The following is a 20,515-nucleotide window of genomic DNA, read 5'->3' on the forward strand; positions in this document are numbered from 1 at the left end:
GAAACAAATTGCAAAACAAACATTTAGATTAGATTTTACATAAAACTTATGACCAATTTGACCAACACATTACCGGGTATTTGTTATTGGTTTCAAATAACAAATTGATTGGTTGATTGATCAGTTGATTAAATTTCAGTCATGTATCATCAAATATTGATACGAGAAGGAAGACACAAGTAACACATTGTAAGTTAATAAACACGTTTATGCCATATCCCACAGTCAACAAAATAACACAGCAGTAGAAACTAACATTTTGTTCACTAGTCTTAATAATGATAACGTGTAGCAAAACCCTTAGAAATGGCAAATTTCTACTAGTCCTTCGGATACCTTAACTACAGGGCAGTTTGGCATGGGATACAGGACTAGTGCCCATTTCTATCTCTGGTACAGCTACATCCTGGCAGAGTCTGGATCAGCCATACCAGTGGCATCCTCCCGAGGCAAGAGAGTTAACTGACTTGAAAGTCCAGTTTCCACCCTTGCCGAACTAGGCTGGAATTACTGGGCTCGATCGTAGCGCCACCAGTGGCTATTACCAGTTATGTCTCCTATGGACCAATCAGATTCCACCTCTCGTATCACTTGCGTTTGCTTCACACAAACTGGTGGCGCCCAGTCAGGACGATCTGATCGATAATCAAGATCTATATTGTGATAAAATGGGTCTTACATTGTGAAATGCATCAAATCACGTGAGCACCTTGATTAAATACATGATAAGGTTTGGAAAATATCTGCTGACAACGAGTTAGCGGTGCACATGCTTTGCAAATCATGCAATCGACCGAAATCTGCACGACAGTTTACAAACCGGAATTCGATTTCGGTGCGCAATTTTGATTGGACTATGCATAGACTCTTTAGTCCAGCCAAAATTTAACTCCATAATACCAGCCTAGTTCGGCAAGGGTGGAAACTGGACTTTTATGGTCAGTTAACTCCCTTGCCTCAGGAAGATGTACCAGTGGTTGTGAGGATGAGTAATAATCCACACCTTCAGTGTAAAATGATGCACAAAGAGACAGGTCTAATGTCAGCGAATCACTTCCTGACCTCTTAGAAGCTACTTACATCGATATAGTTTGCATTGATGTAATCGGAATGGCGGAGTCTCCCCAGTTCTGTCTTCAACACAACTCGAGAGTGGTCAACTGAAAACAAACATACACAATTAGCAGATTGAAACGGAATAGGAGAATGCAGTAGGTCAGTTTACTACTGTCATGTCTAGACTAACATCTTATCTCTGAAATGAAAATATTTTACAGAAAAAAAAATATTATGTAATGGAGACCAGAGAGTATTCCTTTCCTCAACCTGCAGTAATCTAGACTTGCCAACTATTATAGACTTGCACTGGCCATATAGGACATATTTGTTTCAGGATGAGGTAGGTGATACACAATGAACACTTTTTTATGACCAGAAAAAGCAATACCATAATCCATTACTTCAGTATGGACTTTTTGACATGGTATTTCCGGTGTTACGTGATGTCTTTGCTTTTATGAGAAAAAACATCAAAACTCATTGTATGCATGTATTATGTCTTTCCTTTGCAAAAAGAGTGCACTATACTCAAGATAATATGGTACCACAGTCACCACCTGAACCTAATTAGTCTTACACCAAGCATGATATTCTGCCGTGAGTCCCATTGAATTGCTGAGTGAGTGAGTGAGTATGGTTTTACACTGTTTTTAGCAATATTCCAGTAATATCACCAGAAATGGGCTTCACACTTGTACCTTTGTCGGGAATCGAACCCTGGTCTTCGGCGTGACGAGCGAACGCTTTAACCGCTAGGCTATCTGACCGCCCAAATTGTTTGTGTGACTTTTGTACTATCAAATCATCAAACGAACCATTTTCCATGTTATACTTACAAGCTGCTATGTTGATATATCTGTTCTTGCCACGATTCTCTGGTAGGCTAGAACTCTCACATCGGAAATCCACATTGGTATTCTTGTTGATATCCTGAAAGTGATGACACAAATATAAGAATCCCATTTGATTTATATGACATTAAATCTAGCTAGGATTAATTGCCAGAGCTAAAAACTGCTCAGAACTTAAAATCTTCCCTACCACCACTAATATAGGTTAAAAGACAAATTTTATATATCAAAGTCCAAACAGAATTTTCATAAAGTGAGTGAGTGCATGCTTATACTGCTGACAATGTCAGCCATTTCACAGCAACCTGTAGATATTCGTGTCTGGGCCAGTTAACTCTGAGAAGAAGAACGAAGAATGAGGAACTATTCTGTCCTGATTCCCTACAAGGAATGTCTAAGTTGGCAGTGTAGTCTCTGGTGAAACAAGTGTTTAACATTGTTTAACTCAGCGATATTCCAGCAATATGAGAGTGAACTGTTAATACATCAAGTAAAGGACAAACAATCCAGTGATTGATACTGAGAGCAACAATCCACGCTGTTGGGTATGACGACATGCGAACAACCGCATCAAGGTTTGTTTGTTTGTTGTTTAACGCTGCACTCAGCAATATTCCAGCTATATGACAGCGGTCTGTAAATAATCAAGTCTGGAACAGACAATCCAGTGATTGACATCATGAGCTTTGATCCACACAATTGGGATCAATGACATGCATCCACCAAGTCAGCGAGCCTGACCACCCGATCCCATTAGTCGCCTCTTACGACAAGCAGAGTCGTTTTTACAGCAAGAATGGGTTGCTGAAGACCTATTCTACCCCGGATCTTCACGGGTCCCAAGTCAAGGTGTCTAACCACCCACTCCAAGGTGTCTGACCACCCACTCCAAAGTGCCTGACCACCACCCACTCCAAAGTGCCTGACCACCACCCACTCCAAGGTGCCTGACCACCACCCACTCCAAGGTGTCTGACCACCTGCTCCAAGGTGCCTGACCACCCACTCCAAGGTGCCTGACCACCCTCTCCATGGTGCCTGACCACCCACTCCAAGATGCCTGACCACCCGCTCCAAGGTGTCTGACCACCACCCACTCCAAGGTGCCTGACCACCCACTCCAAGGTGCCTGACCACCCACTCCAAGGTGCCCAACCACCCACTCCAAGATGCCCGACCACCCACTCCAAGGTGCCCGACCACCCACTCCAAGGTGCCTGACCACCCACTCCAAGATGCCCGACCACCCCCTCCAAGGTGCCTGACCACCCACTCCAAGATGCCTGACCACCCACTCCAAGGTGCCTGACCACCCGCTCCAAGGTGTCTGACCACCACCCACTCCAAGGTTCCTGACCACCCACTCCAAGGTGCCTGACCACCCACTCCAAGATGCCCGACCACCCACTCCAAGATGCCCGACCACCCACTCCAAGGTGCCCGACCACCCACTCCAAGGTGCCCGACCACCCACTCCAAGATGCCCGACCACCCCCTCCAAGGTGCCTGACCACCCGCTCCAAGATGCCTGACCACCCACTGCAAGGTGCCTGACCACCCGCTCCAAGGTGCCTGACCACCCGCTCCAAGATGCCTGACCACCCGCTCCAAGGTGCCTGACCACCCGCTCCAAGGTGCCTGACCACCCGCTCCAGGATGCCTGACCACCCGCTCCAAGGTGCCTGACCACCCGCTCCAAGATGCCTGACCACCCTCTCCAAGGTGCTTGACCACCCCTTCCAAGATGCCCGACCACCCGCTCCAAGGTGCCTGACCACCCGCTCCAAGGTGCCTGACCACCCGCTCCAAGATGCCTGACCACCCTCTCCATTAAGCTGCTGTGTATGACCAGCATAGGTTGCAGCAGACGAATTCCAACCCAAAATCCCAAAAGGGACAATGACTATACAGTGATTCAGCGCAATAAGTGTTGCTGATTTCTCCTTACATCAAACTCCTGAGAGAAGCCGATATCAGAGTCAGCATGCAAAGTTTCCACGTGGCGGATAAACTCCTTCACTGTAACATCAGGGTAAACTTTCTCATCTGAAACATAAGCATATCTTAATGAACACTATGATTCCGAAATGTCTGGAAATAATAAACCAAGAATCTAATTTTAGATTTAATCAAGGGCATATAATTTGAAAAGATGTCTGCCCTTTACACTTGACACACAAACAAGTGTGAGTTCATGCCCCTTCAAATTGTCTCTTGTGGTATTAACATAAAATATTGTACATGACCTGATACATTAATAAAAACACAATCAGGTGGAGATAACCATAACCTTACAAAGTTATCTCCCCTTGATTATCTCAGTAATAATTCAAAATTCAAGGTGTTTATCAAAATCAAGCTTAATAGTAAAATGTTTTGTCAGAGATTGAACACTAGAGAACAAACTTGGTTCAAACTCATTTTGATAATAGTTACTAGGCAATTATACAGCCCTTCCACAATGCCGTGTTTCCTGTAAATTCTGCAGCATAGTCAGTGAGTGAGTATGGTTTTACGCCGCTTTTAGCAATATTCCAGCAATATCACGGCGAGGGACACTAGAAATGGGCTTCACATATTGTACCCATCTCAGGAATCGAACCCAGGTCTTCGGTGTGACGATCAAACGCTGTAACCACTAGGCTACCCGGACACGCCTCAACATACACAAGCAAATATGGCTTATCATGTATATCTTTAAGCTTAGCATGGCACTTATAATGATTACGTACAAATTGGTCAGAGGTGCTTATTATGGCAACTACAGTATTGTGCTATCATGCCAGTTTGTGAATGCAATACCTGCGGGCTCGGCGACAGTGACAACGGTTGGCGGTGTGGACTGGGAGTTGGTGGGAACAGCCAGGTAGTAATATGCTGCTTGGTAACACTTTCTACATGCAAATGACCTGAAATTCACAAATACAACAATTAAATTTTGCTGAAGTCAACAATATTCTAGCTAGCATTGCTGCCTGCACATGACTTGAACACTGTAGCAATCATAGGTCGCGTGAATGCGAGGGAGTGAGTTGGGTTTTAATGCCTCTTTGAACAATATTCCAGTTATATCACGGCGTGTCAGGTTAATATGAGAGGAAAGTCCAAAGTGATGCAGGTTTCGGATGTTTACCACTTTGGTGAAACAAACCTAGAAACATAATTGGAGGCGAATTGGGATTCAAACCCACAATAATAGGTTTCACGTACGACCATTGGACGCAAACCTGCACAGTGAATTGTGATGCCTCAGACAACTGGGCCACCTGGCCCCCCACTTGGAGTGAGTGAGTACGGTTTTACGCCGCTTTTAGCAATATTCCAGCAATATCACTGCGGGGACACCAGAAATGGGCTTCACACATTGTACCCATATCCATGTCGGGAATTGAACCTGGGTCTTCGGCGTAACAAGCGAATGCTTAACCAGTAGGCTAACATTGAAACACAGAAACGTACTGTTTGTTTGTTTGTTGTTTAACGCCGCACTCAGCAATATTCCAGCTATATGACGGCGGTCTGTAAATAATCGAGTCAGGACCAGACAATGCAGTGATTGACAGCATGAACATCGATCCACGCAATTCGGATCGATGACATGTATCAACTAAGTCAGCAAGCCTGACCACCCAATACCATTAGTCGCCTCTTACGACAAGCATAGTCGCCTTTTATGGCAAGTATGGGTTGCTAAAGATCTATACTGCCCCGGAAATCTTCCCGGGTCAGGCACCAATTTAATCACGTCATGACAAGAGTTGTATTTTTTAATACATTAACATTTGTAATTCCAAATCAGTATTTCTGACCTATAGCCAACAAAGATGACAACAACGATGAGGCTGATGAGAACTGCAATGATGACGCCTGCGATGACCCCGGCGGACATGACCTCCTCCTTATTCTTGGCACTTTCCATCTCGGGATCTGTTAAAACATTGCCATGACAACCACTCATACAGACAACTCTATCTGCACATGATAACCAACTCCAGTTTCAGGATAATTCAGATCATGCCAAATCTGCTGAAAAAATAGGCATACGCACATGCAAGTTACCAGATAATATTTTTCAACACCATCTAATTGTCTGATGCTACAATAAATGCATTTCTTTACCCTGCTTTGAACACAAAATATTAGGCATTGGAAGATGTCTTATTTCAATTTTTTCATAAATATCTTAACCAAAAATATATTTAAATATAAAGAAGAATATTTCATGTCATAAATAATTTTATTGTAGATAATTAAAATTGTCAATTTAGCAAAAAATGTTCTGAATTTCACGAAATATAAGAATGGTAAAAACTTTAAAGATAAACAGGAATCTAAAAATTCAAAGAAAAAAGTACACCTAAAGCTGCTAACATCTAGGAAATAAAGAAAACTGCTACATGTCATAACTTCAAAATAAAATAAGATGAAAAATTGAGTAAATTGTGCATTATCCTAATCCTCAAATCCATTTGAAAGAAAAATTATCTCTGAAACAGTGGTGTTTCCACTCCATTCCAACTTGACAGTATAAGAATCTGTATTGCAATGACGCTAAAGGCAATAAACCAGAAGTTGTTACCCATAGAGTTGTACATTTTCTTATGTATAATTAATCATCAAATCAACTTAAAAGATAAATTATCTCTGAAACACTGATGTAATTAATAGAATTTTAAATTAACCTGATACAAGTACATATACAGCACATCTTCCCTGTAATCTCTGCCCAAGAGAAGCAAAGTTACTTGGGTATTGATTAGCACCCATCATCTACAGAATGTTATAAAAGACAAGAGAGTTATTCAGATGCTACTGTTGAAAAAATCAGTTGACTTTGTTATCATAAGAAAAGATCCTGAATTATGTGAATCCAAAAAAGGTGTTGAAAACCACTATCTTGAAAACAATGAATGATACTGTGTGGTGACATCCTGATCTGTTGGAGGTTGACACAAAGCAGACTTGTACACACATCCTATCTCATGAGTGAGTGAGTGAGTGAGTGAGTGATTATGGCTTTACACTGTAAAGTCAGCTTCTGGGGACACCAGAAGTGGGCTACACACATTGAATCCATTTGGGGAAGTGGAGTCGGAAACATTAAATTGAAACTTATATTTCACTAGGCCCACTTGCACAAAGTGATCTTAGCACCAGGCAATAGCGTGCGTTAAGCCATGTGATTAGCAAAGTCGTTTTATACGGGTAAGGTGCATTTGTTTTTAACTTGGATGAAAATGGACCCTTAAAATTTAAATATAACTATTTTCCTAAATTTTGCCAAGCAAGCTTTTTGTTCATGACACAATGTCTGACTTGTTTCATTCACATGCTCAGCAGAACGAAGGGAAAGAAGATCTCGTCTGTGACTTTCCTTTCAGCCCATTATTAGAACATGGCATCAATCTAGCCATATCTGTCTTCACAAGTCTGTTATGTATACAGCCAGAAGACTGGTCAATCTATAGCACCATACACACCTCATCTCATCTACTTCACAATCATAACTAACTCTCACTCATAAATCGCAATAAGTTCAATCTAAATCAAAATCATATCTTTAATTCCGACATGATACCGCTCTGCTTGAAGATCTGACAACACCCCCAGAGAATGTCAGGAGAAACCATGAGTTGAATTTGACCGCCCAACCTAAAGGAAGCATGGGTTGTTGAGACAGATGTCAGCTTTCAAAAACACTACTTCATTTCTAAACCACCTCAAGTTGAAAAGTTTGATCTCAGCTAAAGAAAACCACCACTGAACATGTTGAGGTACAGATGCCATGGAGCTCAGAAACAGTAGAATGTACAAAATATGCACAAAAATATAATAACATGGTTTTCATTTTTTAGAATAATCCCCAATTGGTTTTTTTACATACAGAAATCACATATGCTTTGCTTACTTGTATTTAGAAGTCCCGAGGCTGCCTACTTGTATTTAGAAGTATCGATGCTGCTTACATGTATTTAGAAGTCCCGAGGCTGCCTACTTGTATTTAGAAGTCTTGATGCTGCCTACTTGTATTTAGAAGTATCGATGCTGCTTACATGTATTTAGAAGTCCCGAGGCTGCCTACTTGTATTTAGAAGTCTTGATGCTGCTTACTTGCATTTAGAAGTCTCAATGCTGCTTACATGTATTTAGAAGTATCGATGCTGCCTACTTGCATTTGGAAGTCTCAGTACTGCTTACATGTATTAAGAAGTATCGATGCTGCCTACTTGCATTTAAAAGTCTCGATGCTGCCTACTTGTATTTAGAAGTCTTGATGCTGCCTACTTGATTTTAAAAGTCTCAATGCTGCTTACATGTATTTAGAAGTATCGATGCTGCCTACTTGCATTTAGAAGTCTCAGTACTGCTTACATGTATTAAGAAGTATCGATGCTGCCTACTTGCATTTAGAAGTCCCGAGGCTGCCTACTTGTATTTAGAAGTCTTGATGCTGCCTACTTGCATTTAAAAGTCTTGATGCTGCTTACATGTATTTAGAAGTCCCGAGGCTGCCTACTTGTATTTAGAAGTATCGATGCTGCTTACTTGTATTTAGAAGTCTTGATGCTGCCTACTTGCATTTAAAAGTCTTGATGCTGCCTACTTGCATTTAGACTTCTCAATGCTGCTTACTTGTACTTAGAAGTCTTGAAGCTGCTTATGTGTCGTGACTTCCTATGGAGGTGTCCCCAGATCTTCATGCAGAGAGGTATAGTTTGGGAGTAAAAGATTGGATAATAATGAGATTGACTATTGCTTTTGAATATTTTTGGTCCCTCATCTTGGTGTCAACCTCCGCTAGTATCAGCTACTGATGAAATGTGCAGAATGATTGTCAATGGAAGCCCATTACCACGTGAGTGATGACAACACGGATATATACTCACTTGCATAGTGGCCTTGAGAAGGAAGACATGACAGGTTACTCTCAGTTGAGTAAAATACTTCATACAACAATGTCTAATCCAGGATATTCATTTCTAATGTTTGACAAACATTTCATAAAGGAACCTTGAGGGTCAAGCTGCACATCGTCAATCTTTCATTGGTTTGGTACATTAAGTTCCTCTATCACCCAACAATACTTATGTGACTATTAGCCTTCCAGCGCCTCGCAGGCAGCTTGGGTTGTATACTCCCCAGGGAGCTGGGAATGAAAATCAAGTGCATACTGATCCATTGACGGGGTAACAATGTAGCACCTTGAGCAAGTTTCAGAGGGTGGAATTTGGAACATTATGAATATGCACATTATTATTATTATTATTATTATTATTATTATTCCCATCTTGCCCCAATGTCATGCAATGGTAGAATCGCACAATGTTCATGCACAGTGTAGGGCTCAATTGCAAACCATGAAGTATTGATGATGAGCTGCCCAATCAAAAATGTATTCATTCAGTGGCCTTGTTTCACAAAGCGGTCTCAGCATCAAGCCACTTTATCAACGTAATAGCAGTCTATGAGTAGTCTGAACTTAGGCCATAAAAAGTCGTCAATGTTTCCCTTCATTATTCTGGCCATATAAAATGGGGGCCAACAGATTAGGTTTTATTGTCTGTTTGATGTTTAATGCCGCACTCAGCAATATTGCAGCTATATGACAGCGGTCTGTAAATAATTGAGTCTGGACCAGACAATCCAGTGATTGACATCATGAGCATAGATCGACACAATTGGGATACGATGATATGCATCAACCAAGTCAGCAAGCCTGACCACCCGATCCTGTTAGATGCATCTTGCTTTTTACGGCAAGCATGGGTTGCTGAAGACCTATTCTATCCCGGATCTTCATGGGTCAGATTAGGCTTCAACATTAGTTCCAGGAATGAAAAGAGTGTCCACATATCACAAGGAAAAATGCATTATACCCCTATCTTTTCAAAATAATGATGAGAAACATTTTGCTTTTTCATGGTAGTTCTGGCTACAGGAGAAAGTCAACTAGGCCAGCGCTTTGGACAAGCTAACAGCAGAAGTAGCAGTCCGCATCCTGATCGCTTAATGAAACAGGGCCCTGAGTCTTAAAACACCTCCACAGAAAGATGAGCTCGGAGCTAAGATCCTGGATTGAACATGCAATACATGATAGAAATCCAAACATTTCCATGAGGCATGACAACAATGAATGATGATATATAGATCGGAGAAATAATGAAATGTAAGCTTGAAGCATAAGATGAGAAACAGGCACTACCCATAACAAACAATTGACAGGTGCACTAGCGTTCAGGAGACAGGAAATGTGTTTTCTTATTATTTCAGTAACATCCAAATGTCTATATAATAAATTACTACTGCCCAGCTCTAAAAATCAAATGTTAACACATGAAGGTATCTGAAATAATTTGTTCATAATTCCATGTTTCTCAAATAGCAAAAGTATTCAAAAGAAATTTAAATACCCAACTCATCTCAAATACATGAGGACTACAGTAAAATTTAGAGAATCGATCAATGTAATAATTCAAACCTTATGAAATAATATACCTCAAAATTGGGGATAATTTCTCAAAGAAATGTGGAAACCTTTCTAGGAGATAAAATGAATCAGAAGCAAGTATGTGCATTACTATGTGGAGAGATGATGAGATACCATCCTACCACGATAAGAAAGGAAATAAATCTCCAACACAAGCCCAACACTACTAATAAACAAGGAAAAGGAATCTAAAACCCAGGGTATTGTTTCAAAGGAAACACTACAGGTCTACTGCAAGACATCGGCAAGAACTACGACTAGTGGTGCTAGTACACAAAATGTGCCATCATGAGACAAACACCATGCAAACTGTTGTCTTGTACAGATTCTTCCTCCCCCACTGTCACACCATAGCCATGTTTCACAGACAGTTTGTTTTGAGTTACGAAATGATTATCGGCAGTAAAAGAAGCTTGCTCTAAACAATTCTTACATTTTGCAGCAAATCATTTGTGCTACTGCTCAGGGTCTGATTCAGCAAAGCAATCTTAATGCTAAGGTGATCATAACTGCCATACTTTAACATAGGCTTAAGATCATGGGAGTTACAATCATCTTAGCGCTAAGATCGCTTTGTGGAACGGGGCCTTGATAGGCTACTGTCCTGAAATGTGTCTGAATGTGAAACACAGGAAGCCACGGCATAATAAAATAATGAAAGATGTTGAGTTAGCCAAACACAGGCAGTGGAACCATGTCTAAATGCTACAGAAAACCATCCTCAAAACCATGTTGTTAATTCCTCAGTGTAAAAGGGGGTGCCAGTAGATCGGTGTTCTATAATTTGGTTTGATTTTTGCTTCACATGATTGATTCAGACCCTCTGATCCGATCGACCAAAGAAGTTAACCCTGTCAGCAGGTTGATAAGGTAAGGATGTCATCTGTGAGATGACTCCACCCGTTTCGTTCAGTTCCGTAACATCTCAAACTTGCACTAAATTTACGTGTGGATGTAGCTCAGTTGGTTAGCTGTCAGGCTAACAATCTGAAGGTCGTGAATTGGCATCCGATGGATTCCTACAAAAACTGGTTACTTGTCTTTGAGGCATGTGACCTATGGCAGAGATCATCCTCACGAGAAGTTGTGGTACTGAATTCTAAAGAAGCTCCCAAAGAGGTTAAGCCCGTCACATAGCTGACAAGGTGAGGATGTCATATGTGGGATAACTCCAAGCCCTGCTACAAGTACTCTAAGCAATATTCAAGCAATATGACTTACCGTATTCAACGTAATAACCGCCCCGGTCTAATAAGCGCCCACAGCGATATATGCTAATATATTGGCAAGTGAACAATCCCAATTAGCACCCCTTCCAATTGATCAAAGTACACAAGACTTATTTATTCGTGTATAATACGCACTCGTGTGTTATATGCACCCTTATTTATGGGCAATTAAATTCTGGAAAAATATATCTGTCGTATATAAACAGTTCAGGCCATCAGCATAAACCATGAAATTTATCTTTCAACTCTGTTTTTTCCACCAAAATAATATTCTAATAAGAGCCCCCTATTTCTAATTTTGAGAGCGCCCTGGGCGCTTATTACGTCGAATACGGTATGTCGTAATGTCCATTCTCATCAACTTTTGGGCTCTTAGCTGACCGACTTTTGGCTAGTCAACAAGGCACAGGCTAGAAGTCAGCTGATGTTAACAACATATTCTAAGTTAATCTATCACAAATATGAAGTGATGAAGCTGAGTATTAAAAACTTAAAGTCAAATTGTTAAATATATGGCGAATTAATTCCTAATTTACGACAGGTTGGTATTGCTTACGGCAACAGTGAATGGAAGCAGCATCACAACGTTCTTTAAACTATGATGCCACTGTAGTTTAACCTCACTGCCTCACATCCAATCAATGTATAACATTATTAATGGGGTGAGTGAGTGAGTATGGTTTTACGCCGCTTTTAGCAATATTACAGCAATATCACGGCGGGGGATACCACATGGGCTTCACACATTGTACCCATGTCGGGAATCAAACCCGGGTCTTCGGCGTGACAAGCAAACACTTAAACCACTTGGCTACCCGACCGCCCACATTATTAATGGAATGTCACTGCATATTCAAAATATAGGGACATATTGACATTTTTAGTGATTTGCGAACAACATGGCATACTAACATATTGACATTATGATTTTGCTCTATATACAGGACATAAACAATTATAATGATGATATTTAAACAACGAAGTCATTGAGCCTGACCACCCAATCTATTTTGCTTTACGACAAGCTTCGGTTGCTGGGGACCTATTCTAACCAGGAATCACCACAGGGGATAATTCTTGTAACTATTTGACAATACAGGAACATCGCAAGAACAAATGGTTTTGAGGATGAGGAGGATGAACAACCTGTACAATGGGGTTAGCGGACTGGAGTGAAAAACTGTGACCATCCACGGCTGAACGACATCCACCTATGACAGCCTTCAGAGCAAACTGAGGGTGACTATCAACATATCACAAAGTGTGGACCAGACAATACCTTACAACATCCACCTACCATGGTCTCGAATTATCTCCGTATCCACGACACCGCGTGAAATATCAGACTGACTCCCTACAAATCATAAAATACCACTAGTGTCACACTATCGATTAGCAGAGAGACAGGCGAATGAGGGGACAGTTGCGACAGTCAGATAGTGTAATCAGGATGAGTTGTCACAAGATGCTTGTATTAGAGTGAATGAATGAATGAATGAATGAATGAATGAATGAATGAATGAATGACAATGTAATGAATGAATAAGTGAATGAATGAATGAATGAATGACTACGATAATGAATAAGGGAATGAATGAATGACTAAGTAAATGAATGAATTAGTGAATGAATGAATGAATGAATACCAATTTCATGTTTCCATCAACTGTTTGACAGCTTTTGTTTGCAGTTTTGAAACATAAATACTTTCTTTACCCATGACCTTCACCCTTGCAATAGTTATAAATAAACTGTTGTAACAGGAAACAGCATTTTAGGGCTTGAAAAGAATGTGAGACAGATGGACACTTGATGGAATGAATGAATGAATGAATGAATGAATGAATGAATGAATGAATGAATGAATGAATTGTTTGATCATGCCAGTTTTAGAATAGGTACATATTCCTCTACAATATTAGTTTCGTGATATTCTGTCTAAAAATGACATTGCCTTTCTTTACAATAACTCTGGTTATTCAATTTGGAGATATGAAAGTATCACATGCATGGTATTATTTTATGCACAATTCCAGAATCCGCTATACATGAGCAGCTAAAAGCTTTCATTGGAACAAAATCCTGAAGACAGCAAATAAAGAGTCAAGCTTTTTACAAGCTTGTAATATGCAGGCTCTGTATTATCATTATTAGTTGTTGGGGGAGTAGTGTCTTCATACCTCCTAGAACAAACTCTGTGGCATCGGTAAACTCTCCAACATAGTGTGTCTTGCTGAAGATCCCATGTGTGACGCCAGCAATCTTCAAGCGGTAACGGCCATTGATTGGTAAGTCTTCTAGGGTTGTCTACACAGATCATCATATAAATAAACATGTTAGAAATATACACTTGAAGACAACATATTTAAAGCCCTACCAATACAGACTTGTTGCAAAGACAGTTAGTTAATTTATTAGGGCTGGGACGAGTCCAAATTTACTACCCGGGTACCCATCGCCCTATTACCTGACCCGTCCTATTCAGTACCCACCCGACCCATTGAATTCAATATTAAAATACCTCTAAGTTTAAAAAACTAAGAAATTTGACAAAATCCCCAGTTTGAACAAAATTACAAATTTTTCTTGCCAAGGCACTTATTTTGTAATCCCTGCATCAACCAAGTCCCTTGTGATAACTCCAGATCTGTCAGAGAGGCTGCCTGACTATTGACTATTGATCATTCTCACAGTCACCTGACGGGGGCCATGTTTGACCTGCTTGGGCCTTTGCCTCGAAATCAACTGGTAATTAATTCCCTGTACACTGACAGAGTCCAGCAGGTCACACATTGTAACCAACCAATCCACATAAGACAGCTCTCACAAGCATGAAGTCTGTACAGAACTAATGTCACTAGGACCAGCTCACCTCGGTTTCAGTTCCATCAATAAGCCTGTCCTCATAGTAGGAGGCTTCCACCACATCCCACCACTTGATGAAGTAATTGTTGATGGTCTTGTAGAAGACATCCGGGGGCTCCCACTGTATATACACACTGTTCAGTCCCACTACAGTGAAGTTGGTGATGAAAGGGGCACTCGGACCTGAACACACAAGTGGTATTGGTCAGTACACAGTGAAGTTGGTGATGAAAGGGGCACTCGGACCTGAACACACAAGGGGTATTGGTCAGTACACAGTGAAGTTGGTGATGAAAGGGGCACTCGGACCTGAACACACAAGGGGTATTGGTCAGTACACTGTGAACATGGTGATATATGGGGCACTCGGACCTGAACACACAAGGAGTATTGGTCAGTACACTGTGAACATGGTGATATATGGGGCACTGAACACACAAGGGGTATTGGTCAGTACACAGTGAAGATGGTGATATACGGGGCACTAGGACCTGAACACACAAGGGGTATTGGTCAGTACTCTGTGAAGATGGTGATATATGGGGCACTGAACACACAAGGGGTATTGGTCAGTACACAGTGAAGATGGTGATATACGGGGCACTCGGACCTGAACACACAAGGGGTATTGGTCAGTACACAGTGAAGATGGTGATATACGGGGCACTGAACACACAAGGGGTATTGGTCAGTACACAGTGAAGATGGTGATATACGGGGCACTGAACACACAAGGGGTATTGGTCAGTACACAGTGAAGATGGTGATATACGGGGCACTCGGACCTGAACACACAAGGGGTATTGGTCAGTACACAGTGAAGATGGTGATATACGGGGCACTGAACACACAAGGGGTATTGGTCAGTACTCAGTGAAGATGGTGATATACGGGGCACTGAACACACAAGGGGTATTGGTCAGTACACAGTGAAGATGGTGATATACGGGGCACTGAACACACAAGGGGTATTGGTCAGTACACAGTGAAGATGGTGATATACGAGGCACTGAACACACAAGGGGTATTGGTCAGTACACAGTGAAGATGGTGATATATGGGGCACTGAACACACAAGGGGTATTGGTCAGTACACAGTGAAGATGGTGATATACGGGGCACTCGGACCTGAACACACAAGGAGTATTGGTCAGTACACAGTGAAGATGGTGATATACGGGGCACTGAACACACAAGGGGTATTGGTCAGTACACAGTGAAGATGGTGATATACGGGGCACTGAACACACAAGGGGTATTGGTCAGTACACAGTGAAGTTGGTGATGAACGGGGCACTCGGACCTGAACACACAAGGGGTATTGGTCAGTACACTGTGAAGATGGTGATATACGGGGCACTAGGACCTGAACACACAAGGGGTATTGGTCAGTACACAGTGAAGATGGTGATATACGGGGCACTGAACACACAAGGGGGTATTGGTCAGTACACTGTGAAGATGGTGATATACGGGGCACTGAACACACAAGGGGTATTGGTCAGTACACAGTGAAGATGGTGATATACGGGGCACTAGGACCTGAACACACAAGGGGTATTGGTCAGTACACAGTGAAGATGGTGATGTACGGGGCACTAGGACCTGAACACACAAGGGGTATTGGTCAGTACACAGTGAAGATGGTGATATACCGGGCACTAGGACCTGAACACACAAGGGGTATTGGTCAGTACACAGTGAAGATGGTGATATACGGGGCACTGAACACACAAGGGGTATTGGTCAGTACACTGTGAAGATGGTGATATACGGGGCACTAGGACCTGAACACACAAGGGGTATTGGTCAGTACACAGTGAAGATGGTGATATACGGGGCACTGAACACACAAGGGGTATTGGTCAGTACACAGTGAAGATGGTGATATACGGGGCACTAGGACCTGAACACACAAGGGGTATTGGTCAGTACACAGTGAAGATGGTGATATACGGGGCACTGAACACACAAGGGGTATTGGTCAGTACACAGTGAAGATGGTGATGTACGGGGCACTGAACACACAAGGGGTATTGGTCAGTACACAGTAAAGATGGTGATATACGGGGCACTGAACACACAAGGGGTATTGGTCAGTACACAGTGAAGATGGTGATATACGGGGCACTGAACACACAAGGGGTATTGGTCAGTACACAGTGAAGATGGTGATGTACGGGGCACTGAACACACAAGGGGTATTGGTCAGTACACAGTAAAGATGGTGATATATGGGGCACTGAACACACAAGGGGTATTGGTCAGTACACAGTGAAGATGGTGATATACGGGGCACTGAACACACAAGGGGTATTGGTCAGTACACAGTGAAGATGGTGATATACAGGGCACTGAACACACAAGGGGTATTGGTCAGTACTCAGTGAAGATGGTGATATACGGGGCACTGAACACACAAGGGGTATTGGTCAGTACACAGTGAAGATGGTGATGTACGGGGCACTGAACAGACAAGGGGTATTGGTCAGTACACAGTGAAGATGGTGATATACGGGGCACTGAACACACAAGGGGTATAGGTCAGTACACAGTGAAGATGGTGATATATGGGGCACTGAACACACAAGGGGTATTGGTCAGTACACAGTGAAGATGGTGATATACGGGGCACTCGGACCTGAACAGACAAGGGGTATTGGTCAGTACACAGTGAAGATGGTGATATATGGGGCACTGAACACACAAGGGGTATTGGTCAGTACACAGTGAAGATGGTGATTTACGGGGCACTGAACACACAAGGGGTATTGGTCAGTACACAGTGAAGATGGTGATATACGGGGCACTGAACACACAAGGGGTATTGGTCAGTACACAGTGAAGATGGTGATGTATGGGGCACTGAACACACAAGGGGTATTGGTCAGTACACAGTGAAGATGGTGATATACGGGGCACTGAACACACAAGGGGTATTGGTCAGTACACAGTGAAGATGGTGATATACGGGGCACTGAACACACAAGGGGTATTGGTCAGTACACTGTGAAGATGGTGATATATGGGGCACTGAACACACAAGGGGTATTGGTCAGTACACAGTGAAAATGGTGATATACGGGGCACTGAACACACAAGGGGTATTGGTCAGTACACAGTGAAGATGGTGATATATGGGGCACTGAACACACAAGGGGTATTGGTCAGTACACAGTGAAGATGGTGATATATGGGGCACTGAACACACAAGGGGTATTGGTCAGTACACAGTGAAAATGGTGATATACGGGGCACTGAACACACAAGGGGTATTGGTCAGTACACAGTGAAGATGGTGATATAAGGGGCACTGAACACACAAGGGGTATTGGTCAGTACACTGTGAAGATGGTGATATATGGGGCACTGAACACACAAGGGGTATTGGTCAGTACACAGTGAAAATGGTGATATACGGGGCACTGAACACACAAGGGGTATTGGTCAGTACACAGTGAAGATGGTGATATAAGGGGCACTGAACACACAAGGGGTATTGGTCAGTACACTGTGAAGATGGTGATATAAGGGGCACTGAACACACAAGGGGTATTGGTCAGTACACAGTGAAGATGGTGATATACGGGGCACTAGGACCTGAACACACAAGGGGTATTGGTCAGTACACAGTGAAAATGGTTATATACGGGGCACTGAACACACAAGGGGTATTGGTCAGTACACAGTGAAGATGGTGATATACGGGGCACTGAACACACAAGGGGTATTGGTCAGTACACAGTGAAGATGGTGATATATGGGGCACTGAACACACAAGGGGTATTGGTCAGTACACTGTGAAGATGGTGATATACAGGGGCACTGAACACACAAGGGGTATTGGTCAGTACACTGTGAAGATGGTGATATACGGGGCACTAGGACCTGAACACACAAGGGGTATTGGTCAGTACACAGTGAAGATGGTGATATACGGGGCGCTAGTTAGTACCTAAACACACAAGGGTAGACATGCACAAGTCTCTAAGGCAATAATTATTAGTTTAAATCCCAATGTCTGCTTCACTGAGAATGAAAGCTCACCCTCCACATCCGTGATGCCGGGGAAGTCGTCACTGAACTTGCCCTTGCCACCCCCAGTGTAGGCAGCCACTCGGATCTTGTATTCCGTATAGGGCTCTGAATATAATTAAATAGTGATGTGAAATAGATGAGTAGTCCCCACTCATCACACAGATACAAATGCATTTATACTTAAAGTATGTGAAGGATTTAACAGGCTTACAATGAAAAGGAAGGACGTAAAACAAAAAGCCCTTTGTCATTTTGTTATGAATCTTTGCAAGATACATACAATCATCAAGGAAGACATCAAAATTAATGTGGCTGGTAAGTAATTAACTGTTCAGCTGGCTAATCAGTGGTAGACATCACAAATAAAATTCACAACGACAAAATCAGTCTGATTATACATTGCATCTGTCCAGATTTTGTTGTGGGGTACTGAAAAAATACTCTATCCTGGAATCCACATACGGTTCATTGCAGGAGTGAGCGAGTGAGTGAGTGAGTGAGTGAGTGAGTGAGTGAGTGAGTGACCCGCTCTTAGCAATATTCCAGCAATATCACGGCGGGGAACACCAGAAATGGGCTTCACACATTGTACCCATGTTGGGAATCAAACCCGGGTCTTTGGCGTGACGAGCGAATGCTTTAACCACTAGACTACCCGACTGCCGTTCATTGTAGGTGTTGAGTTGAGTGAGTATGGTTTTACGCTGCTTTTAGCAATATTACAGCAATATCACGGCGGGGGACACCAGAAATGGGCTTCACACATTGTACCCATGTCGGGAATCGAACCCTGATCTTTGGCGTGACGAGCGAACACTTTAACCACTAGGCTACCCGACCGCTGTTCATTGTAGGAAGTCAAGACGGTGTTCACAGATACACATACTGTAACTCCTATACTAACCTAGATCCCTGATGAAGGCAGACATTGGGTTGTTGAGGTCCCCCTGGATGATGCGGGTTGCTGAGCTGCTGTTGTAGCTCCACTGCAGCTCATACTTCTCCAGGCGCCCGTTGAGAGTCTTTGGTGGTTCCCAGTGAACAAAGAAGGACTTGGACATTCGATTGGTGATGTGTGTGATTCTCGGCTTGGTTGGAACTGTAGGATATAAGGTCAGATGCAGTGTGGAAAAGGCAGTCATAGTCCAGAGTAGGAGTGTATTGTAACTACTGCAGAATATGACAACTTTGTTGTGGAATTCTTCATTGACGGAAGAAAAACAATCAAAACAGGACAGGACTGCAGCCATAGTTTCATCCCAGACAAGACATTGTACATCTGCTGACATAGGTTTCTGAGTAGTTCAATTTAGACAATGTCTTAATTTCAGACAGGGCAATCATTACAATGTTTAGACTTAGGCTGGAAATCTACACCAGACCAGGAAGCATTGTCTCGTTGTAATTACAACTAACATGTATTTCACGGTCATATTGGATCACAAAAACAAGATATAGACAAGCTATTATTCTTACCTCCCTCCGCTGTTCGGACAGTCACATTAGCTGGGGGTCCGGAACCCACACTGTTGAATGCCTTCAGCTGAATCTCATACTTGGTGAAAGGCTTCAGCCCATACAGCACCATGTTCTGTAATACATGACAGACCCGTGAAGATTCCGGGGTGAAATAGGTCTTCAGCAACCCATATTTGCCGTAAAAGGTGACAATGCTTGTCGTAAAAGACGACTAACAGGATTAGGTGGTCTGGCTCGCTGACATGGTTGATACATGTCATCGATCCCAAATGCATGGATCGATGCTCATGATATTAATCACTGAATTGTCTGGTCCACTTTCGATTATTTACAGACCACCGTCATATAGCTGGAATATTGCTGAGTGCGGCGTTAAACAACAAACCAACCAACATGCACACTCTTCAAGCAGTGGAGATGAAACATGACTAAATAGCTTTCAAATAATATATCTTAAGTCATCCTTTTTCATTTAAACCACCAGATAATGCAGAAAAAACAAAAAT

The 20,515-nt window shown here is 42.4% G+C and overlaps 1 protein-coding gene across 1 annotated transcript in view; it reads right to left on the reverse strand.

The window, feature by feature from the left end:
- The window catches only part of LOC139446770 (putative receptor-type tyrosine-protein phosphatase mosPTP-1), a 99,387-nt gene that overhangs the window by 25,228 nt on the left and 53,644 nt on the right, over positions 1-20,515 (reverse strand). Inside the window, exons 7-17 of the mRNA XM_071228094.1 lie at positions 20,007-20,121; positions 19,435-19,629; positions 18,540-18,635; positions 14,500-14,675; positions 13,808-13,934; positions 12,925-12,981; positions 5,720-5,837; positions 4,713-4,819; positions 3,859-3,956; positions 1,896-1,989; positions 1,081-1,160 (exon numbers count right to left, since the gene is read on the reverse strand). Coding sequence (XP_071084195.1) covers positions 1,081-1,160; positions 1,896-1,989; positions 3,859-3,956; positions 4,713-4,819; positions 5,720-5,837; positions 12,925-12,981; positions 13,808-13,934; positions 14,500-14,675; positions 18,540-18,635; positions 19,435-19,629; positions 20,007-20,121 — 1,263 coding nt within the window. The remainder of the gene's footprint in view (positions 1-1,080; positions 1,161-1,895; positions 1,990-3,858; positions 3,957-4,712; positions 4,820-5,719; positions 5,838-12,924; positions 12,982-13,807; positions 13,935-14,499; positions 14,676-18,539; positions 18,636-19,434; positions 19,630-20,006; positions 20,122-20,515) is intronic.

The sequence above is a fragment of the Haliotis cracherodii genome, unplaced genomic scaffold (assembly GCF_022045235.1).
Source record: "Haliotis cracherodii isolate W230 unplaced genomic scaffold, xgHalCrac1.p SCAF_6, whole genome shotgun sequence".
NCBI lineage: Eukaryota > Metazoa > Mollusca > Gastropoda > Lepetellida > Haliotidae > Haliotis > Haliotis cracherodii.